Genomic DNA, 26,177 nt, shown 5'->3' with positions numbered 1-26,177 from the left:
CTCTAAGTTATCCTCTTCTAACTGGAAAAAAACTCTTTTTGGCGGGCGGCATTCTAAAACGCTTAATGTGAAAAAGCTTAATGTGGTTTAATGTATCAACACAGCGACCAATAATCACCAAATTTCCCACAGACATATCTGGTCATAAAGACTTTAACTTGACAACAAACCTAAACCGAAATGCTAGGAATATGGACTTTATCTTACGTTAAATGTTTTCTTCTCCTTTGACGTCCATTATAAGGAAAAGGCTTAATGTGGTTTAATGTACCAAAACAGCAACCAATGATCACCAAATTTCTCACAGACATATCTGGTCATAAAGACTTTAACCTGACAACAAACCTAAACCGAAATGCTAGGAATATGGACTTTATCTTACATTAAATGTTTTCTTCTCCTTTGACGTCCATTATAAAAAAAAGGCTTAATGTGGTTTAATGTACCAAAACAGCGACCAATGATCACCAAATTTCTCACAGACATATCTGGTCATAAAAACTTTTCTTTCAAATCCAAAATATTAGGAATATGCACTTTATCTCACATTAAGCCTTTTCCACTGACGCCCACTGTAAGACAAAAGAAAGCATTAAAAAAAGACAATAATAAATGTAAGGTATTCACATAATTAGTTTTTTAAATTATTATTAGCAGACGCTCTCTTCTGACTACAGGAACCTCTATGTAGGAAACCCGCTGGACTTCCAATGGACCTCCATCCAATCAGCATCCTCCATTAGTTATTGTTCGCCTGCATAGGAGGGGCCTAATGTAGCAGACACCCCCTGGAGACTAACATGCTGGATAAGCAGTTTTTTAGTAGGCAGAAGGAGTGAATGTTGTCGCATTATTTAAGATTTAGGATTTAAGAAGTTTGTGGGTTCATTGGTAGGTATGGTTCTATATTTATGTTACTTGGAAATTATTTGGAATAGACCGTTTGTGATTTGTTTTTTTAATTGCACTTTATGTAGCATACTGTTTCCAGAGTAGTCAGTCACTGCGTCAATGAAATTTTCAAGATATCCTGCCTACCCCACTGCCTGCGATGCCCTTCTGGCCTGTAATGCCTTCCCTGTACGCCCTTCTGCCAGTGATGCCTTCCCTGTAAGCCCTTCAGCCTGTGATGCCTTCCCTGTACGCCCTTCAGCCTGTGATGCCTTCCCTGTACGCCCTTCTGCCTGTGATGCCTTCCCTGTACGCCCTTCTGCCTGTGATGCCTTCCCTGTACGCCCTTCTGCCTGTGATGCCTTCCCTGTACGCCCTTCTGCCTGTGATGCCTTCCCTGTACGCCCTTCTGCCTGTGATGCCTTCCCTGTACGCCCTTCTGCCTGTGATGCCTTCCCTGTACGCCCTTCTGCCTGTGATGCCTTCCCTGTACGCCCTTCTGCCTGTGATGCCTTCCCTGTACGCCCTTCTACCTGTGATGCCTTCCCTGTACGCCCTTCTGCCTGTGATGCCTTCCCTGTACACCCTTCTGTCTGTGATGCCTTCCCTGTACGCCCTTCTGTCTGTGATGCCTTCCCTGTATGCAGAGTGCGAATTACCCCTCCATAATTGGGGGGTACTGCTTTCATAACACTTCTATGACCACAGTGGCGACTGGCCCATAGGGGTCGCTCGGGCGCCGCCCTCCCAGATGTGGGGGGAATATAAATATATATATATATATATATATATATATATATATATATATATATATATATATATTATGTTTAACATATAATGTTAATAATCTAATATATGTTTAACAAAGCAGTATCTGGGCTATCAGATGAAGCTTCTAAAAATGTCCATAAATATGAAATTGTGGAATGCAGAATCAATACCACTAAAATTCAAATAATAGGGCTTATTATTAGCTAGCTAGTTGTTTTTTACGTTGCCCCTATAGGTTTCACTGATAGTAATGTTTTTTTCAGAGCAGAACGTTAGATCTTCTTATGCATTAACATTAACCTAATAACAAACAAACACAGGCTAATTTCAGAAAGGCACACTTTATTCATGATAAAATGAGAATGAAAAGTTTATCTCCTTGGAAAATGACCATGATCGATTTTACCTCACCAAATAAGGTTTAAATAGAGAACTTAACTTATCTTGCTAGTTAACGTAACTAACGTTTACTGTACCGGCCTCAGAAGGACAATGGTAAGTAATTCAACTTATAAAGACGTCAGCTTGCATTAGTAGATGAACCACTTAAATGAATAAATTAAGGTTGTAAAATAAAACATTTTCAACAGGCTACTTATAGATACCAATGCACAACGAACACAACGAACAGGCCACTCAATTAGAATGAATGACGCAACCGACTGACTAACTTGCTTTAGCGCCGAGGTGGTTAAAATGGTACGGTCCACATTAGGGGTGTTTGAAATCGTTTTACATAACATTTTCCTACAAGGTGAGGCTATCTTTTTTTTTTTTTTTTTTAACAACAAATGAAAAATGGTAGTACCCCCCCAAACTGCTATTTTTCTCTCTTTGGGGGGGTCTGGGTCTTGATCGGGGGGTACAGTACCCCCCGTAATTCGAACCATGCCTGTATGCCCTTCTGCCTGTGATGCCTTCCCTTTATGCCCTGTTGCCGTCCCACTGTTCATCCTGCCATCTGTAATCACCTCCCTTCCCCCCGCTTTGTGTCTCTAATGTTAAGACTGGGAAAATGTGAACTGGGACTTTGACTTTCCCTGCCGGCCCCTGGAGGATGGGCTCCCCCTCTGAGTCTGGTTAGGGTTAGGGCTTCCTGTGCTGCCCCCTGGAGGATGGGCTCCCCCTCTGAGTCTGGTTAGGGTTAGGGCTTCCTGTGCTGCCCCCAGGAGGATGGGCTCCCCCTCTGAGTCTGGTTAGGGTTAGGGCTTCCTGTGCTGCCCCCTGGAGGATGGGCTCCCCCTCTGAGTCTGGTTAGGGTTAGGGCTTCCTGTGCTGCCCCCTGGAGGATGGGCTCCCCCTCTGAGTCTGGTTAGGGTTAGGGCTTCCTGTGCTGCCCCCTGGAGGATGGGCTCCCCCTCTGAGTCTGGTTAGGGTTAGGGCTTCCTGTGCTGCCCCCTGGAGGATGGGCTCCCCCTCTGAGTCTGGTTAGGGTTAGGGCTTCCTGTGCTGCCCCCTGGAGGATGGGCTCCCCCTCTGAGTCTGGTTAGGGTTAGGGCTTCCTGTGCTGCCCCCTGGAGGATGGGCTCCCCCTCTGAGTCTGGTTAGGGTTAGGGCTTCCTGTGCTGCCCCCTGGAGGATGGGCTCCCCCTCTGAGTCTGGTTAGGGTTAGGGCTTCCTGTGCTGCCCCCTGGAGGATGGGCTCCCCCTCTGAGTCTGGTTAGGGTTAGGGCTTCCTGTGCTGCCCCCTGGAGGATGGGCTCCCCCTCTGAGTCTGGTTAGGGTTAGGGCTTCCTGTGCTGCCCCCTGGAGGATGGGCTCCCCCTCTGAGTCTGGTTAGGGTTAGGGCTTCCTGTGCTGCCCCCTGGAGGATGGGCTCCCCCTCTGATTCTGGTTCCTCCCAAGGTTTCTTCCTTCTAGGGAGTTTTTCCTTGCCAGTGTGACCTCTGGCTTGCACACTGGGGGCTTTGGGTGGGGATGCTGTAAAGCGCTTTGAGACAATGTAATGTTGTGAGAAAATTCTATACAAATAAATTGAATTGAATATTGAATAAGGACTGTGAATGACCTGATTTCTCAACCCATATTGTGTTGCAAAGTGTTCATTCCCAGTCAAAATGCCACATTTACTGATTCAGCTTTAACACATTAGACATTTGTGGTAGTCGGTACAAGCAACGATTAAACGATCAGATGATTTTGTGCACTTACAAAAGTATTTATTTGCAATATATGTTATATAGGCTGTGATGGTGGTCTGCTAATAAAATAGAAATTCAATATAGTCTTTTAATTGACTGTTGAAAGGTGAACCTTGAAAGTGGCTGTTGGATGAATGTTTATAATATAACTATTACAACTGTTGTAATATTCTTGCATATATGTATAATGTGTATATATATAATTACCATTGTGTGTATATATACAGTCATATGAAAAAGTTTGGGAACTGCTGTCAGCCTGCATAATAATTTACTCTACTTCCACCAGAAAAGATAACACTGGTACCTCTTTCATTTCCTAGGAACATCTGAGTACTGGGTTGTTTTCCGAACAAAGATTTTTGTTTTAGATATTTAGTGGCACTAATAAAATATTAATCTGAAGTGGCTGCAAAGAAAAGGTGAAAGACTTTATGACCAATATGTCGGTGAGAAATTTGGTGATTATTGGTCGCTGTTTTGGTACATTAAACCACATCAACCTTTTTCTCGTTAAGCGTTTTATAATGTCCCTGAAGCAGCCGTATGGCAGCGGAAAATGTGAAAAGTGATAATGATTTATTTGTGTTATTGATTTAAGTGTCACTGCAGAACCGAGTTTTATATGTACAAGTATAATGCAAAATGTGCGTCATGACAGAATTAGGTGGCGGCGGGAGCTTGTCCCCTTTCTCTTATTGTTGCTTGTTATTAAGTCGCATGGATAATATCCCCAAAAATCCTACGCCGGGCCACTGAGTCCGTGTCCATTTCTGCTTAGACCGCTCCCGCGTTTGGTATGCAGCATTTCCAGTTTGTATATGAAAGCGAAAATATTTCAATGCTAGATTCTCCATTTTGTCGAGAAACGCGGATGAGATTCTGTATTGCAAGGTAAGATTTTAGTCAACAAATGCACCTTAAAATAAAATAAGCTATATTTGGGATTATATTATATATATTAGAGCAGATTATGGAAGTAAATCTGTGTCATCACAATTTGAACTTTATATGCCACTGAATTTCTAACATTGAATATTTATGTATTGGAAATAACCATCGGAAATTCGATGGTCCGAATTCACATGCAAAAATACGAGGTTAAAAATACAAAGACAACATTTCAAAGTTGCTCCAATTCGATGGTTAGTGGCGTATAAAATTCAAATTGTGATGACACAAATTTACTTCCATGCTATATACCGTTTCTCAAACCAGTCCTGGGAGTATATGGAGCTAAATTAGGGCCAAAAGTTTTGTTAATTTGAAAAAAAAAACTGAAACTGAAAGTTCAAGTTTTGCTGTTGAACTTTAAAAAGTACAACGATGTATTCAAAATAAAAAGACGTGTTTGAAAGTTTTTTTTGGCTTAAAAATTATTTTGATTCAGTGCTGGATTTTTTTTTTAAATAAATGTTTTATTTTCATGTTTCACTTTAATATATATTTCAGTATTTTAGGTCTTATTTTTTTCAGTTGCAGATTTTTTGTTTTCAGATTCAGGTTTTTTTTTTCAGTTTCAAGTCTTTTTTTTCGGATTCGGATCTCCTTTTCAGTTTCGGACTTTTGGGACTGATTTGGCGTAGGGGCGTGGTGTCAGCTGAGAGGGGCGTGGAATGATGAGTGACAGCCTAACGTAGTAACGTAATGGACGGCCTCCGTGCCATCGGCATATATACAGGTAGTACCCGCCTGCAGTGGCTATCCGTGGGGAAGTTGTTGAAAATGGCATCCGATTCACGTGGAGCACCTGTTGGCGCCAGCAAGACATGTTTCCTACCTTTTTAACAAATACTCAACTAATAATTGTGCCCACGTTTTACTCCAGCGGTATACATAAATCGTGCTACGTAGGCTATTTACCGTACTTTTAATCGCCCCTCTCTTAATATAATAAAATATAAAATAAAACTCAATTTAACTGCCTCGATCTGTCCATACCAGCAGATGCCTAGTGCCCTAAACGAAAGTGGTGCATTGGGCTGTGTAGTGAAACGTATACAGTGGGAAAATAACTAATAAAGCGTAATCACGAATTGGTAAAACGTGGCCACCATATATAAAATGCAATTTCATCGTCATCGGCGGGGCAGGGGGTGTCTGTAGGTGGGGAATTTGCCATAGCGGGAAATTAAGCATAGCATTAGCTTGATTAACTACCTTTATGATATTACCGAGTGTTCTTGAAATTTTACACTTCTTGCTGTGTTCAGCTCACGATTATGCCTTTTAATGTGTATATTCATATTGTCTTCGTTAATATCTGTTTGCCAGAGTGTCGACTGTAATTCGACAGTGTCTGTTGTGTGACCAGCCTTGTGCGTCTTTGACGATAAGCATAGACATTTACTTTCAGTGTCATTAATAGTCCAAGTTCAATGACGAACTATTTGAATTTACCTATAGGCTAACATTGCATGATACAGCATTTGAGCTTGGACTTGGGCAGAGGTGGGCACTGCCCTGCTACCTGCAGACTAATGTAGGCACACACTAGAATGCTTATTAAAGCCTTCAAAGGAAAGCTGCTTTATGAATCGGTGTTCTAATAGACACCACCTGAACAACACACCATCCTCAACTAGCATGATAGTCCTATCCTGACACGTCACCAATATGTTGAGGTAAAATTGAGTTTTATTTTATATTTTATTATATTAAGAGAGGGGCGATTAAAAGTACGGGAAATAGCCTACGTAGCACGATTTATGTATACCGCTGGAGTAAAACGTGGGCACAATTATTAGTTGAGTATTTGTTAAAAAGGTAGGAAACATGTCTTGCTGGCGCCAACAGGTGCTCCACGTGAATCGGATGCCATCTTCAACAACTTCCCCACGGATAGCCAGTGCCAACTATTTTCAATGGAAAGTAGCTAAAGTCTGCTCGAAAAGTCGCCAAATGTCGCTAGATGACGTCATGCGTACATTTACATATTAATTACGTAATTACGTCGTATTTGCATTCTGCGTGTTTTCCCTAATCCTTCCTCACGTGACCAATATAATTATCAATTACGTTACATATTTTCTGTCAGACAACATTTATATTATACGTATATATGTTTTTTATGTGTATATGAGTTTAATAAGTTTAATGAAGTTTATCGTTGTGTATCAGTAAACGATCTCAGACGAGTTCAGAAACTGGAATGAACTTAAGCTCTGTAACAGTGAGTAATATAAGTGCATCAGAAGAAAAAATAAATAAATAAGAAAAAATAAGAAGAAACGGTCAAATTAAATAGTTTTATTTCAAGCAAAGGAGAAGCAGGTACGTGATTGGTCCGTGGCAACACCGTTTGCACATGCACAGCTCATTCACATCTATGTCAGGTGCCGTGCGGTCACGGGAATATGCTGCTCCTTTCAGCCGGAGCTAGCGCTCACTGATCAGAGCAGACACAGGGAGATGAGTAGCTGTACCGGGAAAGCAAGACCTCGCGCTTACAGGACAGTACTGGCGACATTTGGAAAGTTGCTAAGGTTTGTCCAAAAGTCGCTAGGCGCTTTTTTGAAAAAAAGTCGTCAAGAGGGTCTGAAAAGTCGCTAAATCTGGCGACAAAGTCGCTAAGTTGGCAACACTGATAGCCACTTCAGGCTAGGGATGTGCGGATCGATCCTAAAGTATCGATATTTTCGATACTGGCATTGTATCAAACAGATCGATTCTCAAATAGAAATATCGATTCTATCTGTTTTTTTAACGAGTGATTTTAAGACATTTTAATAATGGTAGTACGCCGTATATTGTTTAAATATTTATTTAAATAGGAACGCAATGAGAACTACATCTTCTTCCGCTGTGTCTCCGCTTGTCAATGCAGCGCTCGCTCACTCTGTCAAAGGCGAACACGCGCAGCGCGGGCTTAAAAAGGGAGGCGAGTGCGCGGTCATGACTGAAAGAAAAAGAAGCATAATCTGGAGTTATTTTACTCCAGTTAACAATGATGAAGCTTCATGTGACGTTTGTCAAAAAACAGTACGCCACTGTGGCAATACCACAAATATGATAAAGCATCTAAAATAGTAAAACACCCTAAAGAGCACGACGAAGTACACCTGAGGCGAGCAGAGGAGGTAACAGAGACACGACCCCCATCTTCTTCTGGTTTGAGGCAGAGTTCTTTAGCAGAATCCTTTCAGAGAGGTGGACATTATCCAGGTATCAAGTGGTGATTAAGTTATTTGATTACAAAAAGTCAAGTAACATTTATTTATATACTTTATACAATGCAGATTATTTCATATGAATATATTTTATTTCATGGGGAGCAGAATAGTAAACTGCATATGAGTAACTTGTTAGGCTATAAAAGTGATTTGATTGAAGTGATTGATAAATATTTAAACTGGACATTTTAGTTTAAACTAGGATTTTTATTAAAACATTTTATCCTTTTTTTAGCCTCTCTATTTTTGTTACCTAGTGTCTTGTGGATATTCTTAATTGAGTAGTTTATATATTAATTATATAATTTAAAACTTAAATTAGTTTAACTGTCAAGTAATACCTGGGACAGATTTACCAAATTCTTACTGCATGAAACACAGCTTTAAGAACATAATGTGTATATGTTATATTTCATAGATGCCTCTCAGAGAGCATTGGCTATCACAAGAAGCATAGGCGAGATGATTGTGAGAGACCTCCAGCCAATCTCAGTGGTAGAAGACAGAGGATTTATTGCACTTGTCAAGACTCTTGATCCACGCTACCAAATCTCTAGCCAGAAAAAGCTAATGGAGGGTATAATAAACAACATGTATGAAAGCTGTAAATCCAAAGTAATGGCAACATTACAAAATGAAAACAATGTGATACAACGGATATGTGGACCTCAAGGTCCACAGAGGCATATCAACTGTGTCCTGTCATTTTATTAACAATTTTATTAACAGGAATTTGTGTTAGAAACCTGCCATTTCAGTGCACAGCACACAGCTGACAATATTAGTGCAGAGCTGAAAAGAATAGCTGAAGAATGGGGCATAACTCAAAAGGTGCTTGCAGCTGTCACAGACAATGGTGCGAATATGGTTTCTGCAGTGCACAAGGCTGGGTGGAAGCATTACCCATGTTTTGCCCATACATTAAACTTGGTGATCAAAGATGCAATAAAAGTATCACCTGAGATCTTTCACCTGCTGGAAAAATGCAGAACCATTGTATCATTTTTCCACCACAGCACAAAAGCCACAGAGAAGCTTAAACAGATCCAAAAGCAACTGAAGGTGACTGAACATAAACTCATTATTTCAGTTGAAGCCAGGTGGAATTCAGCTTTCTACATGTTGGAGAGGCTACAGGAACAAATGGATCCAGTTACAACAGCACTCTGTCTACTCGGGAAGAGTGAGCTGTGCTTTACAAATGAAGAGCAGTCTGTTATCCATCTGACCATTGAGGCCTTGAAACCTTTTGAGGAGGCAACACGTGAAGTATCAGCAGAAAAACACGTTTCCATCTCAAAAGTCATTCCACTAGTATCATTGCTTCTTAGAGCAACTGCTGCCAGTGAGCGTCAAGGTTGCTCTTTTGCCGCACAACTGGCACATCAATGTCAGCGCAGATTCCGTGGAGTTGAAGCCATAAACAGCCTCGCTGCCAGCACTTTTCTTGACATGAGGTTTAAGCACCTGGCATTTCGTGACAAAGATCATGTAGAAGCCGTGAAAAAGCGACTCATCTGAAATGCAGAATGTCACCTTGCCCATATCTGAGTTAGCTCCTGCACCACTAGAAGGTACCTCAAGATCTGTCCTATGCTCTGTGTCAGCACCTACAGCAAGCTGTGCCTCATCAGTGACTCCAATGGCCGCACATACTGTACTGCATCGGCTACATCTAAAGGAGGCATATGGGAGGATTTTGACTTCCAGGTTAAATCAGCACAACAACAACAACAATCAGGAACCAGTGATTCTATAATTGAAATGCGTCGCTATGCTGAGGAAAAAGTAGTTCCCCGAAACGGAGACCCACTAGCTTGGTGGAGAAATCATGAGCAAACCTTCCCAAATCTCAGCAAACTAGCAAAAAAATATCTTGGGATCACTGCATCATCTGTTCCATTTTCTCAAAGGCAGGGGAGTTGATCAGTCAAAGAAGAAATAGGCTAAAGGGGAAAAATGCTAACATTCTCTTGTTCCTTCACAAAAACCTATAAACCAGTTTTCATGTTTTTTTCATGGATTACACAAATATCAGTATGCACAAATTAAGATTGTGACTTAAATGTAAGATTCAACCTGTTCAGCTGATTTGACATTTAAATTATTTGTGTTTGTAGCCTCAAAGACATCCCTGGTTTGATTTTCAGTGCATTCCAGTCCATTGACTGTTATCAGAGTTTTGTTTATTTTTTTATTATTTGTGAGATTTTTATTTTTTATTTGTCAAAAACAAAAGATTTCTATCAGTTAAAGGAAAACTGACTGAAGAGGGAAATGTCAGCATTCACTGTAATGGGAAGAAATGTAGAAACATTATGTAACACTGAAAAAGGTTTGTGTGATGTGTTACATTTTTTGTTATAGCCTACAGTGTCATCTATGTTCAATATCTTTTAATAAATGTAAAAGAAAAAAACAAGGCTTTTGCAGTTTATTTTATATTAATGATGGCTATCAAAAAACTACAATAATAATTACTCACATAAAAATATTCAATTGGAGTATCGGTATCGGTATCTATATCGACGATACTTGTCTTAAAAGTACTTGGTATCGGATCGGAAAGAAAATAATTGGTATCGCCCATCCCTACTTCAGGCGGGTACTACCTGTATATATGCCGATGGCACGGAGGCCGTCCATTACGTTACTACGTTAGGCTGTCACTCATCATTCCACGCCCCTCTCAGCTGACACCACGCCCCTACGCCAAATCAAAATAATTTTTAAGCAAAAAAAAAACTTTCAAACACGTCTTTTTATTTTGAATACATCGTTGTACTTTTTAAAGTTCAACAGCAAAACTTGAACTTTCAGTTTCAGATTTTTTTTTCAAATTAACGAAACTTTTGGCCCTAATTTAGCTCCATATGGGAGACCTCAGACATATATATGCATGTGTGTGTGTATATATATGTATGTATGTATATATAAATACACATCTATATATAGCGGCCGCACCCGTTGCATGAAGTAGCTACTAGATATTATGCATGTATGTTACTATTTACGCTTTGTGTTCATAGAGGCCCCAGCATCAGTCATCTGGTCTAGATCGGCACAAAAATGGGGGGAGCTGCTTCTGCAATGATCCCCCCTGTGGAGTGTGAAACAAAGAGAACTGAGAGGTAAGACAGAACCTGTGTGTTTGTACTGCTTTACACACGGTCATAAAAAATAAACGTTCCAGCATTCTCGAAAGAGAGAGTAATCTGTCTTAATTCACTTCCTCGAGACTTAACTGATTCAGGTCCGTAGAGTAGATGATTTATGTATATCCTTAATTAAATTTATTAAATTTAATTTAATTTAATTTTACTCCCTGGACGCCGTCCTCTGCTGCCACCTAGCGTTGATTCTTCAATGTTTCACATCTTTGGGGCGCGAGATGATTTTCTAAATATGCTAAAATAAAGTTTATATTTTCCGTCTCCGCACTCCGCACCATTCATAACATGTATTCAGTATTCAGTCCAGTAGCTGCTTGGCAAAAAAATTTTGGTAACTTGGTGAAATTTATTGCGAGGAACCCCATTTAAGGCTAAATTTATATAATATCAAGCAACAACAGGCAAGTATAGCAACGGAGGCTGTAACAATGATACTAAACCTTTCATACTGGGATCTTCATTTTAGGTGAGACACTTTATTTCACATTAAAGCTAAATGTAAACAAGCATGTTTGCATCAAAAGCTTCATGGCATAACAAAGTACATGAAGACAGAGCAGAAGGTTAAACAGCTGAAGATTTAATGTGACCCTGTCCACAGTATGTGGGTTATATTTATATAATGAGGATCTTTCCTCTCACTGTCCACAGTGTCCTGATGGAGAGAGCAGGCTCACCTGTACCCAGCTGTGTTTCCATGAACAGTGACCAGTCAATGAACCCACCAATCGTATTCAGAGAGGGACGTTTTCCTACAGATCAAAGGTAAATATGCATTTAAACATTGTTTAAAACACTCAGACTCTCAGTCAAAAGACATACAGGCAAAAACAAGCTACAAGAAAAAAAACTTCAACTTTCAATATTTTTACTTTTGCAAGTGCCATTGTCTTTGAAATTTTAAATAGAAGTTTTGTCTGTCTTCTGTATAAATCACATCTGAGGTAAAAGGATGAGGATTACTGTAAAGACTGACTTCTTGTGAGCTGGAATTAGAAGGTCGATTGAAAAGTGCATTTTAAATATCAATTCTCAGCATGCAGCTGGAAAAAAGCTACTGCTCTATATTGATTAAGCATGACTGGACAATAGATTGTCTTCTTCTGGGATGGATGTTTCTGCTTTGATAATAAATAGATTCTCATGGGTTCCTTAGCTTTGTTCAGACTGAGGCTTCAGTTTGAACATGTTTAATGGAACAGTGCCTGTTACTAATTAGCTAGTTGTTATGGGATCGGGGGATGGTGCAGGTGAGGAAAGGATGACGATCCACAGTGCGGCTCCAAGATGACAGGGGTTTATTTATAACAAAACACAGAGCAGAAAATAAGGGAACCACGAGGGGTCAAAAGGTCATAACAACAAAACACAGGGGACACTAGTAAAGAGCAGCAACCCAGGGAGCAGAACTAAGGGGAAAATAACTACACAGGAATCCAATACACACAGGAACAAAGCACAGGATCAACAGCATGTGATACAATGACCAACTGAGGGAACTGACCACAGGCAGGCAGTAAAATACACAGATCATGGGGACTAACAAAAGGCAGGTGTGAGTACTCAACACAATCAACCAATCACAGCAGACACTGGAAACAGGACAAAGGCACACAGGTGGAATTAACTAACAATTAACAAACACAGAACTAAGAGATTAATCAAAATAATTATATAAATAGTTTGTGTAGAATATTTGTTCTATGTTTTTATTTTCTTAGCAAAAAAAAAAGGTCGAGATCAGGTGGGGGCCCTAAATTGCAGGAGTCAGGGTTGTCCCCCCTTGAATTCTACCCCCTGGGTAGTTATGGTAATTAAGTTGAAATCTGTTTGAAATCATGTTAAACAGTTTACAAGAAGTAACCCCTGAATGTCATTGAGTGACTGGGAGCTACATGCCAAACAGTCTCTCCTGGCTGCTACCTCTCTGTGCTGCCACTGCTTCTCTTATACTGTCATAAGCAAGCTGATGTCAGGAAGCCACCCTAATGAAATAAGCTCAGAATGTGGATGGCAGTTACATCTATCCATCCATCGGTCCGGAGTCCATCCCAGAAGCAATGGGCACGAGGCAGGGAACAACACTGGACGGGGGGCCAGCCCATCACAGGGCACACTCACACACCAGTCACCCACACATGCACACCTAAGGGTAATTTAGCAATGCCAATTAGCCTCAGCATGTCTTTGGACTGTGGGGGGAAACCGGAGTACCTGGAGGAAACCCCACGACGATATGGGGAGAACATGCAAACTCCACACACATGCGACCCAGGCGGAGACTCCAACCCAGATCCCAGATGTGCGAGGCAACAGTGCTAACCACTGCACCACCATGCCACCCCCGCAGTTACATCTATTTAAATAAAAATATAATGGTTGGATATTTGTGTTTTATTCACAGGGACCGAGTGAATAGATGTAATTCACATCCACATAAAGCAGACTTATCATCCATCTTCAAGGTTTGCATTTATTAAGTATATTTTCTTAAATTTTACATAAATTGACATATATCTTCTACAGATACACGTATACAATAAGTAGTTCGTCCTGTGAAAGAGATATTTACAACTAATCCTGCGTTCCATTTACCTCGGAGGTTGGAGCTGGGAATGACGTCACACCCAAGTTAACCTCGTTCCAGTACAGCAAGTCGGAAAGACATTTAGCAAAACCAGGGACCTGAAATCGCTTGAATAGGGACCTGTTTCAAACAGCAGGGTTTCTTGCTTAGCCAGATAACTCCTTGTATTTAATGTGCCCCAGTTTAAATGGCCTTCATCTTCATTCACTTATATTTAGCTCAGAGTACATTAAATTCCGACTTCAGTTGATATTTCCCACTAGGAACTCCGAATTTCCAAGTTACAAGTTGAAATGTAACGCAGCATAATTCACAAATGAAGTTATAAAAAGATACGGTGCCTGGAGTGATAATAATTAAACTGTAACTGTTCATTTCAGTTATTGGAGAAAAAAGCTCAAAAGTTTCTGAAGGATGAGCTGATGAAATTCAAAAGGTACCTGGATCAGAATGACCCAGAATGCTCTGAGCCTCAGCTGGAGGAGGACAATGACCTGGACAGTGATGGTCAGATGCAGAAGACCTGTGGTAGAGAGGGAGCTCTGAAGATCACACTGTACATCCTGAGGACCATGGAGCAAAATGATCTCGCTGACATGCTGGAGAAGAGTAAGAGCTGTACCTCATTCAGTGTGTATTTTTATGAAAAAATGTCTTTACATACCAGTTTATCATTTATTTAATTTGATTTAATTTGGCCTAAATGAGTAAAAAATGTTTTTTGAAAAGTACTCATTTTATTTCAGGGCATCTTCTGTCACAGTGTCAGCACATAATCAAATGTAATCTGAAGAAGAAATTTGAGTGTGTATTTGAAGGGAAAGCTAAGGAAGGACAGCCAACACTTCTCAAAGAGATTTACACAGAACTCTACATAACTGAAGGGGGAGCTGGAGGAGTCAATGATGAACATGAAGTGAGACAGATTGAAACAGCATCCAAGAAAAGGGTAACAGAAGATACTACAGTCAAGTGCAATGATATATTTAAACCCTTACATGGGCGTGTGACACCTATCAGAACTGTGCTCACAAAAGGGGTCGCAGGTATCGGGAAAACAGTCTCTGTGCAGAAAGTTATTCTTGACTGGGCAGAAGGAAAAGCAAACCAGGACATTCACTTCATATTTGCTCTTCCTTTCCGGGACCTGAATTTGATTAAGGATGAATACAGTCTGATTGATCTGCTTCACCACTTTGTCCCAGAACTGAAATCGCTTGAATCCTTTGAGCTGTGTAGGTATAAAGTTTTGTTGATCTTTGATGGTCTGGATGAATGTCGCCTTCCTCTAGATTTTCAGAACAATGAGAGCTGGTTTGATTTAACAAAGAAAACATCACTGGATTTGCTGTTGACTAACCTCATTAAGGGGAATCTGCTTCCATCCGCTCTCCTCTGGATAACCTCCCGGCCAGCAGCAGCCAATCAGATACCTCCTGAATGTGTCCACCAGGTGACAGAGATACGAGGGTTCAGTGATGCCCAGAAGGAGGAGTATTTCAGGAAGAGATTTAGTGATCAGAGCCTGGCCAGCAGGATTATCACACATGTGAAATCATCAAGGAGCCTCTTCATCATGTGCCACATACCTGTGTTCTGCTGCATTTCAGCCACTGTCCTTGAAACGTTTCTTAGTGAGACTGACAAGGGAGAAATTCCAAGGACTCTGACTGAAATGTACACGCACTTCCTGATATTTCAGGCGAGTTTAAAAAATGACAAGTATAAGAAAAACTATGAAACCAAGCTTAAGGAATTCAGCAAGGAATTCCTTTTGAAACTTGGTAAACTGGCTTTTGACAACCTTGATACAGGCAATCTCATATTTTATGAGCAAGATCTGATAGAGAATAACATTGATGTCACTGAAGCTTCAGTTTACTCTGGAGTGTGCACAGAAGTCTTTAAGGAGGAATATGGATTGTATCAGGAGAAGGTGTACTGCCTTGTGCATCTGAGCATCCAGGAGTATCTCGCTGCTTTATATGTGTTTCTGTCAAACTCATCAGCTGATCTGCTGAAGACTGCAGTGGATCAGACATTAAAGAGCAAGAATGGACACTTGGACCTCTACCTCCGCTTCCTCCTTGGCCTCTCAACAGACTCCAGTAAAACTCTGTTACAGAAACTACTGGGAGAGACAAGACCCAGCTCACATAACATTAAGGAAACGGCCCAGTACATCAAGGAGAAAATACAGGAGAATTTATCTGCAGAAAGGACCATCAACCTGTTCCACTGTCTGAATGAACTGGGTGACAATTCTCTAATAGAGGAAGTACAAAGATACCTGAATTCAGGAAGCCTTTCAGCAGCAGACCTCTCACCTGCACAGTGGTCAGCTCTGGCCTTTGTGTTACTGATGTCAGATAAGGAGCTGGATGTGTTTGATCTGAAGAAATACATCAGATCAGATGAGGGTCTTCAGAGGCTGCTGCCTGTGATCAAGAAATCTAGGACAGCTCTGTAAGTGATCTTACATCTGTCTGTTGCTAAAGATGTTATTCATGATACTGCTTTTATATCTTATCAGAACAATTAGGGTGTATTTATATGGACACTCAGAAATTGTTTTTCATTCTGGATACTGCAGGATTTGTATATTTTTTAACATTCTTGCTGTGGCGTGTGGTTCAGTGGGTTTGGACTCTGTGTCTGTGGTCAGAAGGTCACCGGTTTAAATATCTGGCTGGCAGAGTGATGCTGGTTTTGGACCCTTGAGCAAGGTCCTTACCCCCCAGCTTCAGGGGGCTGGATGCTGGCCAACCCTGAGCTCTGACCTGTATGTGTGTGTCAGAGAGAGCAAGATCAGAGAGGCAACAGCAGTATTTTACCAGGGGGACGAATAAAGTTTCACTATGTCATCCCTATCTGACAGGATTGGTAATTGTGTGATTAGTGTTTTGGAAATTTTACAGGTTCTCAGATACAGCAAACAGAAAATAAGGATTTCAGTCATGATGTCAGCAATTCAAAAGTCATATAAAAATACATAATTAAAAAAACTTAAGCTCTTCTTGACATTCAAATCCCACATAAACATGTACACTTACACATATCTGAGGCAGGAACTGAACCCAAAACCCTAGAACCCCTGGGTCGGCTGTAGTGCTGATCACTGAGCCCCAGCGCTGCTCAGAGCTTTATAAAAATACTTATGCATATATTACAGAGTCTCAGGGTAACTCACCCTGTAAGGTCATTAAAAAGCAGGTTCGTCTCGGCTGGGGAGTGTCAAGTAAAAACTATTTGTGTTTCTGACTAGGACAAGGAAACAACAAAATAACTGATATTTCAGCTATATGCTGCATGTCTTATTGTATTTAAAAATGTTTATTTTGATTTTTTATTTGATATACCTGTGTGTGTCATGTATGTATTTATATCTTAACACGTTTCCTTTTCCAGGCTGGACAGCTGTAGACTCACAGAGACATGCTGTGAAGTGTTGGCTTCAGCTCTCAGATCAAACTCCTCTCAGCTGAGAGAGCTGGATCTGAGTGACAATGACCTGCAGGATTCAGGGGTGAAGCTGTTCTCTGCTGGACTGGGGGATTCACACTGTACACTGGAGATACTGAGGTCAGTATTACTGGGTATTCCACACTGTAATCTGTAATTACTGAAATCTTTATTGAAGCCGTCACATTTACTTAAAAGTAATACTCATAGTGGTGAGGTGTTTTTATTTATTGGACAGATATTGTCTGTCTCTCTGCAGGCTGCCATTCTGTAGAGTCACAGAAGAAGGCTGTTCTTCCCTGGCTTCAGCTCTGAGGTCAAACCCCTCTCACCTGAGAGAGCTGGACCTGAGCTACAATCACCCAGGAGACTCAGGAGTGAAGCTGCTCTCTGTTCTACTGGAGGATCCCAGCTGTAAACTGGAGAAACTGAAGTGAGTATAGAATGTGTGTCTGCTCCTCCTATAGACTCATGTATGTGAAGAAAGTACAACAATTAAATAAATGGATACAGCAGTACTATGTCATTCTGCTTCTGCTATAGTGTGGACCACAGTGAAGAGTGCAGGACCAGACCAGGGTTCCAGAAATGTAAGTTTGTATGCATGTTTTTATGCTTAATTCCATTAATTCTACTTTATGATACCATTCACATAATTATTGTGATGTGTTTTTTTTTTCTTCTTTTCTTTTTTTGGTTTAAAAATGACTATTTTCTTAATTAACAATGGGAGTCTGGGATCTTCTGTAGTAGTACTGTTTTGAGATTTGTTAGTATTGTCCTAAGACAGCACCCGTAATCTCCCCAAACTGGCTGTGACACTGAATGTCTCCTCAGTCTGCGCTAGTGATGGGAAATTCGGCTCTTTTTAGTGAGTCGGATCATTTGGCTCAGCTCACCAAGAAGAGCCGGCTCTTCCGGCTCCCAAACGGCTCTTCATTTTATTACTTCTGCCTCAGCCAGATTCAGCGCTGTTATGACGCATGATTGATATATGTGTACTAAACCTTATGATTTTCTCAATACCATCATGTTTGGTATAAAAAGATGAAATGTAAAAACCTCAAACACTACTACACGTGTATTGAACATTATATTGTGGAAAATCTGTTTTTGTCTTTGAAACCATTAACAGTCAAATAACATAAATAACGAATAACAATAAAGAAATTATAAAGAAATTACAACGTGCAAAACACCAGTATTCAACAGTTTTAGTATCTATCTACTTTAACAACTTTCTATCACCTTTCTAACAGTGTAACATTTTAACATTTCCTTTGGGATAGAAAGGCTAAGTGCCTCAGCTTAGACGGGCTGATCCGGCTTCTGGCAGTAGCAGCACGCTAGCCTGTCTTTTTCCTTCCATCTGAACTGTTGGATGCGCAGTTCCTAAGTGTCTGTGAAGGTTGTTTGTGGATCCTGATCGAAATGACAGTTTCATCTTGCAAACTGTGCATTGTGCCTTTGAGTTATCATAGCTATTAAAATGCATCCAAATGCCGTTTCTTTTCCAAGTATCACTCATCTTGCCTATTATTCGCGCACCACACTCCCTCTTTCTCTCCTCCTTTTCCTCCCTCCGGCTCTGTAGTCTGTACCTGTACACCGTCAGCACGCGCACCCCCATCCCCCCCCCCTTGTCTGACTCATCACGTGATTGGTCACGCGGCTCACACGCCATTAACACAAACTTCAGTCACAGCAAGAGCAGCATGTAGGGCTGAGCCGCGGAGATGTTTTGTTTTATAAAAATGTCTCTTGGTCAGGATCCGGATCTTTTGAGCGGGTCGTTCGCGACAGACACATCACTAGTCGGCGCTGAACGCTGCTGGAGGGCGGTATGTGTCCGAAGTGGTTTGAAGGAAGTTCTTATTTTGAAGTAAAGACAAATTAACTTCTAGTGGTACTCTTTGTGGTACAATTTCAGGTTTAACACGTTTGATTAATGCTGTTTGTAATTTTATTTACCTGTAATTAAGGCTATTAATTTAGCACGCGCAGCATTTCGCCCCGTCTTCCCGCCGGCATCGCGTGGGCGTCCGACATTTCCTGAGGTATTTCACATACTTGAATTCCTGCTTCGTTTTTATATTTTGTGTATCGTACAGAATAATAGAGCGCAGGCTAAAGTGCAGTTCGGTCCCCAGCGGGTCTCTCAGCGCGGCGTGTCTCACAGCGCAGGGGGCAGCCGGAGCGCCGCAGACTCGGGCGGCTACATGAGTATATTGGGAATAAAATGTGTGTATTGGAGCGAGTTCTGTGTTAGTGAGTGTGTGAGGTGTGACAGTGATAATGATGGAGATGCTGGGCTTCGTGATGGGATTAATCGCTCTTCCTCTTGCCTACAGACTCCTGCCAGCTGACGCTGGACCCCAACACAGCAAACAGCCGCCTGTCTCTGTCAGAGGGGAACAGGAAGGTGACATGTGGGGCAGAGCAGCCATATCCTGATCATCCAGAGAGATTTGACTGGTTGGAGCAAGTTCTGTGCAGAGAGAGTCTGTCTGGTCGCTGTTACTGGGAGGCTGAGTGGAGTGGATATGAAGCCCGGATAGCAGTGACTTATAAAGGAATCAGGAGGAAAGGACTCAGTGATGACTGTGGGCTTGGATACAATGACAAGTCATGGAGTCTGTTCTGCTCTCCTGACAGTTACTTTGTCTATCACAATAATAAACTGACTGTCATACCCATAAAGCCCTCAGGCTCCCGCAGAGTAGGAGTGTATCTGGACTGGGCGGCTGGTACTCTGTCCTTCTACAGAGTCTCCTCTGATGGACTGACCCTCCTGTACAGCTTCACCTCCTCATTCACTGAACCCCTCTGTCCAGGGTTTTATGTTTATTATTACTCCTCCGTGTCCCTGTGCATGCTGGGATAGCTCACTGTGTGCTGGAGGAATCATTTTTATCAGAGTGTCGACATGTGATCGCTGCTTCTCCATGGCAAAAAGGTAAAATCTCTGCTTTTTAACCAGTTTAACCCTTTTTACTCTGTCTGAAGTGTGACGTATGTCAGACAAAATAAGTGACTGGGTTCAGCAAACTGAACAAACAGGCAAAATGATTCTGTCTGATTAAAATGTAATGAAATGTAATCATGTTGAGTGGGGGGGCTTTTCCCCTCCCCTGTATATGTACATTTTATATATTTCTGTCTGTATATTGTATTTGCTGCCTGTACACTGACAATAAAGGCTTCATATTGTATCCTATTAATGTCTTGGTTCAGCTCTGGTCAAAGCGTGAGGTAACTGGGTAACATAAATCATATAATACAATTAAATAAATTCACTTTACTGTAATTGAACATTACTAACAGCATTAGATTAAATCAGCATATAGCCTACTGTATAATAACCATGTAAAAGGAGACGGGAGAACAGCGAAAGCAAAAACAGAGTTAAAAACAAAAGTCATAAATCACATCAGTAACATACATTAGATTAAATTATCAAAATACAACAAGCAACAATAAAAAATTCTTAACTAAACCTGTGAACTGCTACACCTGACAATCTACAAGCTAATTAGCAAACCGCGTCTCTCTCTCACCACGTTAAAACTTGGGAAAAGACTCATTAAAAGCCGAAGTAAGTCCTTACTACGTAAGTAAATAATTACACAAGTAATTAAAAACAAAGCGTAAAACATTTTAATTTGTCATTAAATATACGGTTTAACTTCAGACGGCTGAACCTCACGTCCGCCCCCTACTGCCTTCCTGAGGTAACTGCGAGTTTCCCGTCGGTTGCAGCACGCGAGACGCTGCGGTCCCTCAGTTAATAATTTAGGAATACGATTATCAGATGCAATGTATCCCACAAAACACTCACAGTGGCATTGCAGCAATACAGATATACCCCTGAACGCAATGGAAAGGTGGATTCTTACTCTGACGTCCCTCTTCTTCCTCTGGTGATGAGCTATTGGCCTCTTGCAAAATGATGTCAGTTACATCACTGCTACAATAAGCATCTAAATAATAATTTGTTTTGTTTCCAAACTTTTCACTGACCCTGCAAAGATATTTCTTGTCATCCTCAAAGAAATAATAAGTAAACATTTAAATGGTTTTCAATAATTTATTTCAAAGTATTTGATAATATAGGCTTGATTAATTTTGATATTAATATTGAATTGTGAATATGTTTATTCTGGTCTTTAAGTTTAGGGAGGGGCTGTGTCTAGTCTGAGAGTGGGGGCAGATTTCACTTTGGGGGGGGTAAATGTCAGAAGGGGTGAGTGTGGTCAGACAATTTTTAGGCCACTTTATTTCACTTTGCTTGACTGTTTTTGGAATGTGAATCTCGTTTGGTGGAAGTGTGTTCAAAATGGCCACAGTCTTGTTTGGATAAGAGTCCAATCCGCATGGAGCACTTTGAGCAGAGTGAGGACGCCGCCATTTAGGAGATATCAAAGAACAAACTCCCCTGGCTCAGAAAAAGGAGGGAAAATGGGGGATGATTCTCCCTGAGCATCGCAAGGTGGAGATACAAGGATGCAGGAGAGGATTGCCATCCTGGGCAGCAGGTTGCAGGGCGGGGCGACGACCCCCAGCTCCTCAGGCAGCGGCAGGCTGGGGGGCCCCACGCGTGAAAATGACCCTTGTTCTTCACCCCCTGTAATGTTTGTATTCTTCCATTTTCATGTCTGTCGTATGATAGAAATATCATCAACACTCACACTCACTCACTGTAAATTCTCTGGTGTAGGAAAAATTAGGTCAAGTAAATTTTAATGTCCACCAATGTGTAGGGAAATTTATTACGTTTTAATAAATTATTATTTAATGATGATTATCAACTAATTGTTATGCTGAATGGTTGATTACTTCAAACTCAATTGCGGAATCCCCGTGAGTCAAAAAGGTCAGATGACAAAGATCAGATAAAGGCCAACAGAGGAATGTAAAAAGGGTTGGTTGTTATGCAAAGACTGAAAAAACCTCTGATAGTTAGGAGACCCACTGAGATACCTGGTTACATTATTTAACTTTCACGATTCCTCTGGGAAACCATGAGAGCATGTATGCAGGGGTAGCTATACATATATATTTATCCATATTTATATAATGGTTCAAGTGAGAAGGTAAAATAGGTGATACTCTGTGAAACACGGTTATAAGGGTGGCAGACAAAACACTAAGACTGTCTAAGGACACAAACAAACATAACCTATATGGATACTGAGACTAGCAACAATAAGTAAACACATATACAGGGTATACAGTGCCTGACAAAAGTCTTGTCGCTTAACCAAGTTGTAGGAACAACAAATAATAACTTGACCTGTAGTTAATCAGTTGGAATCAGAAATGGCTTATAAGAAAAGGCAAAGCCCTCTAGATTATGCTTATTATACCAAAATAAAGTTTTGCATCATTCATTGAGTTTTGTCATGTAATTAGGACAGAAAGGTCAACTTTTGCCTGGACAAAAGTCTTGTCATATGCAAAAATAATGTAGAAATTATACATATACTTCATTTAGAATACACAAACATGCTACAATAACATCAGAACATAAAGTCATGGTGCCTTGGAAAAAAAAATTAATAATGTGTATGACTCCCATGAGCTTGGAGGACCACATCCATACGTCTTGGCAATGACTGAAATAACTTGTTGATGAAGTCATCAGGAATGGCAAAGAAAGCAGTTTTGCAGGACTCCCAGGGTTCGTCTAGATTCTTTGGTTTCGTCTTCCAAGCCTCCTCCTTCATCTTACCCCAGACATGCTCAATAATGTTCATGTCTGGTGACTGGGCTGGCCAATCCTGGAGCACCTTGATCCTCTTCAGTTTCAGGAACTTCAATGTGGAGGCTGAAGTATGAGAAGGAGCGCCATCCTTCTGCAGAATTTGCCCTCTTTTATGTTTTGGAATGTAATGGGCAGCAAGAATATCTTGATACTTCAGGCTGTTGATGTTGCCATCCACTCTGCAGATCTCTCGAACACCCCCATGGATGTAACCCCAAACCATGATTTTTCCTCCACCAAACTTGACTGTTTTCTGGGTGAATTTTGAGTTCATGCGGGTTCCAACAGGTCTCCTGCAGTATTTGCGGCATTTGGTATGTAGTTCAATGGATGATTCGTCAGAAAAATCAACCTTCTGCCACTTTGCCTCTGTCCATCCTTGCTGCAAGCTGTGGGCCTTGGCAAATTCAACATGCTTTTTTGTTGTGTTCTTGTTAATGCTGGTTTCTGAGCACTAATTTGGCCATGGAGACCACTGCGTGCGAGAATTCGAGAAACTGTTCTTGTAGACACAGCGGTTTCTGGTGACCAGTTCTGATGTAGCTCTGCTGCAGTTGAAAAAGGGTTGGCCCTGGACTTTCGAAGCAACAAACGGTCCTCTCAAAGAGTTGTCTTACGGGGTCTGCCTGACCTGGGCTTGTCATGAACATCACCAGTTTCTTCATATCTTTTTTTAATCCTCTCCACTTGACGTTTGGATACATTAACGATGTCTGCCACCTCAGCAGCAGACTTGGTCTGTGGTTGAATCATTGGCATGTTGTCAGAAGTTAGGTTGCACTTCAAGTGAAGGTCTGGTGTGCTGGGGTTCTTTTTATACACACCTGGGATTATGTTCATTACAATATTTGTCACAGGTGAACCTCAAATTTGTGATTGGTTGAATAATTAAAAGACATGACAAGACTTTTGTCCTTGCAAAAACAGGTGTTATGGACTTTAACAAGCTGTGAACATCAGGACACTTTTTGACTGTTTCATTTTGTACCCAGTTATTAATGTGAAAGCCCTTGGCATTAAATTGATCCATTCAATGTAACAATTGATTGATTAGAAATAAAGTTATATGCCTTTTTTAAGTTACTATGTCCTTATGTGACAAGACTTTTGTCAATGACTGTATACAGGCCAAACTTAAAAGGGAACTTTCTTCAGGGTGTTGAGTGAGTCTGTGGTTTGTAAGGCAGGATGGAAAGGGGGGGGGGGGTGCGTTGCGTACCAAGTTGAGGGATCCCTTGGGTGGGCATCAGACCACTAAATTGCCGGTCGGGGGCGGGGGAAGGTCCCCTCGATAAATTCTGCTGGCTGGTAAATTTCCCTGCTTAGGATGGGGGTGTTTACTACTGTAATGCCCTCCTTTCTGGTTGCCCATCTGGTTCCTTAAATAAACTTCAGCTGGTACAAAATGCAGCAGCCAGAGTTCTCACTAACACTAAAAAATTTGATCACATCACACCAGTCTTATCCTCCCTTCATTGGTTACCAGTTAAGTTTCAGATTGACTATAAAATACTGCTGTTAACCTATAAAGCACTGAATGGCCTTGCACCAGAATACCTTAGTGATCTGCTGACCACATACAATCCCCCACGCTTGCTTCGATCTCAAGGTGTGGGATACCTGTTAGTACCTAGTGTAGAAAGAACTTCGGCAGGCTGCAGAGCTTTCTCCTATAGAGCTCCTCAGCTGTGGAACGGTCTTCCACCGGATGTGCGGGTTTCAGGCTCACTCTCAATATTCAAGTCTAGATTAAAAACACACCTATTTAATTTAGCTTATAGGGACACTAGTTCTAGCTCTAGCTAGCTTCTCACTCCCAGGTAAACCTATAGTGTGAGGTGTAGAGCTGGGTGGGGATCGGTGCCATTGGCTTTGGATAAACTGAATTGACAGTGCTGTCTGTCATGTTCAGCTCCGAACGCTCCTCGTGTGTGCCACGCCCCCTCATTACCTCCTGTCGAACCTTGATTGTTCTCACCTGTTGCCTGTTACGTTTGCCTAGTCTCGTGTATTTAGTCCTAGTCTCAGTCAGTTTTCCCCAGATTTGTCATTGTTATGTGATGTTACGTGTGCTGATCTACCTCCGTTCACCTGCCTGTCTCCAAATAAACCCTGTTTGTCCTGAGTTACGGCTCCGTTTCCCTGCTTCCCTGCTCGCCTTCGTACCGTAGCGTGACATTGTCACTCTAGCTTCGAAATTGCTTGTGGGATTAGAGTGCTGACATTTCAGGGACTCCCCATGCCTGCATTCCCACCTGCCTCTCCCTCCTACTTATGCTGCCATAGCCATATCTGCCGGAGCATTGCACTGAACTACCTTTTAGCACTGCCTATAGTCTCCCTTACTTTGACTAATTGCATTTATTTCTCCCACTTCTCCTGGGGGGTGCTGCCTGGAGACCTCAATCTATCAAGATGTCCAGCACACCCTGCAACATGTGACGTCGCCACTACCAATGACGTCCGTGCATCCAGCTCGCCGTTCTGCCTGTGTCATCTTCCTTGTATAACCCGCTGGCTGCCTTCTGGCTGCCTGGCGATTGGAGGGAGCGGTGGCACCGGCTTGTCATCTCCCCCCTGCTCCCCGTTTGTGTTTCAGATTTAACTGTATTTGACTCTCCCTGCTGGCCCCTGGAGGATGGGCTCCCCCTTTGAGTCTGGTCCCTCCCAAGGTTTCTTCCTTCTAGGGAGTTTTTCCTTGCCACTGTCGCCTATGGCTTACTCACTGGGGGCTTTGGGTGGGGATGCTATAAAGCGCTTTGGGACAATGTAATGTTGTGATAATGCGCTATACAAAAATAAATTTGTTGTTGTTGTTGTTGTTGTTTAAGTGATCGTCAGTTATCATTTGGCACCCCCCCTCCCCCCCACCACACACACCCCACACATGCCCACATTACAAAGTCATCAATCCATCATTAATTATTGATACAGGTATTTTCCATTTATGGTGTAAAGTTTGTGACCGATTTGTTCACAGTGAACGAGTCCCTTACAGCAGCTACACACTCACGTTCACGTCTCTGCACAGATTTGTTGTTTTCCTTCTTCTGTTTGTCCTCAGAAATGTAAAGCTGCTTCCCTCCTTGACTATGGCCAGTGAGAGCCAGTGAGGCATGTAAGGACCTGCTGTAAGTCAGCATGTGACTGGCTGGAAACTACACCTGCACTGTCAGAAGAAAAAGTACCAATCTGTATGGGCTGTTCCCTCAAGGG

The 26,177-nt window shown here is 41.6% G+C and overlaps 1 protein-coding gene across 1 annotated transcript; it reads left to right on the top strand.

Annotated features, from left to right (window-relative positions):
• Positions 1 to 10,755: 10,755 nt before the first annotated feature.
• Positions 10,756 to 20,418, top strand: LOC111844668 (protein NLRC3-like). The gene is made up of 9 exons (XM_072708124.1): positions 10,756 to 11,106; positions 11,800 to 11,913; positions 13,553 to 13,613; positions 14,116 to 14,344; positions 14,482 to 16,184; positions 17,151 to 17,317; positions 17,457 to 17,630; positions 17,741 to 17,787; positions 19,549 to 20,418. Exons 1-9 carry the CDS (start codon positions 11,045 to 11,047, stop codon positions 20,079 to 20,081), a joined length of 3,090 nt encoding a protein of 1,029 aa, XP_072564225.1. The 5' UTR covers positions 10,756 to 11,044; the 3' UTR covers positions 20,082 to 20,418.
• The last annotated feature ends 5,759 nt before the right edge of the window (positions 20,419 to 26,177 follow it).

This window comes from Paramormyrops kingsleyae, unplaced genomic scaffold (assembly GCF_048594095.1).
Source record: "Paramormyrops kingsleyae isolate MSU_618 unplaced genomic scaffold, PKINGS_0.4 ups39, whole genome shotgun sequence".
Lineage (NCBI taxonomy): Eukaryota > Metazoa > Chordata > Actinopteri > Osteoglossiformes > Mormyridae > Paramormyrops > Paramormyrops kingsleyae.
The sequence above is the reverse complement of the archived record's forward strand: the minus strand, read 5'-3'. Positions and strand labels throughout refer to the sequence as shown.

Coding starts and splice junctions, on each gene's coding strand:
- LOC111844668 (XM_072708124.1), top strand. CDS start 11,045: ATGGGGGGAGCTGCTTCTGCAATGATCCCCCCTGTGGAGTGTGAAACA. Junction 16,185..17,150: donor GGCTGCTGCCTGTGATCAAG/AAATCTAGGACA, acceptor TCCAGGCTGGAC/AGCTGTAGACTCACAGAGAC. Junction 17,318..17,456: donor TGTACACTGGAGATACTGAG/GTCAGTATTACT, acceptor GTCTCTCTGCAG/GCTGCCATTCTGTAGAGTCA.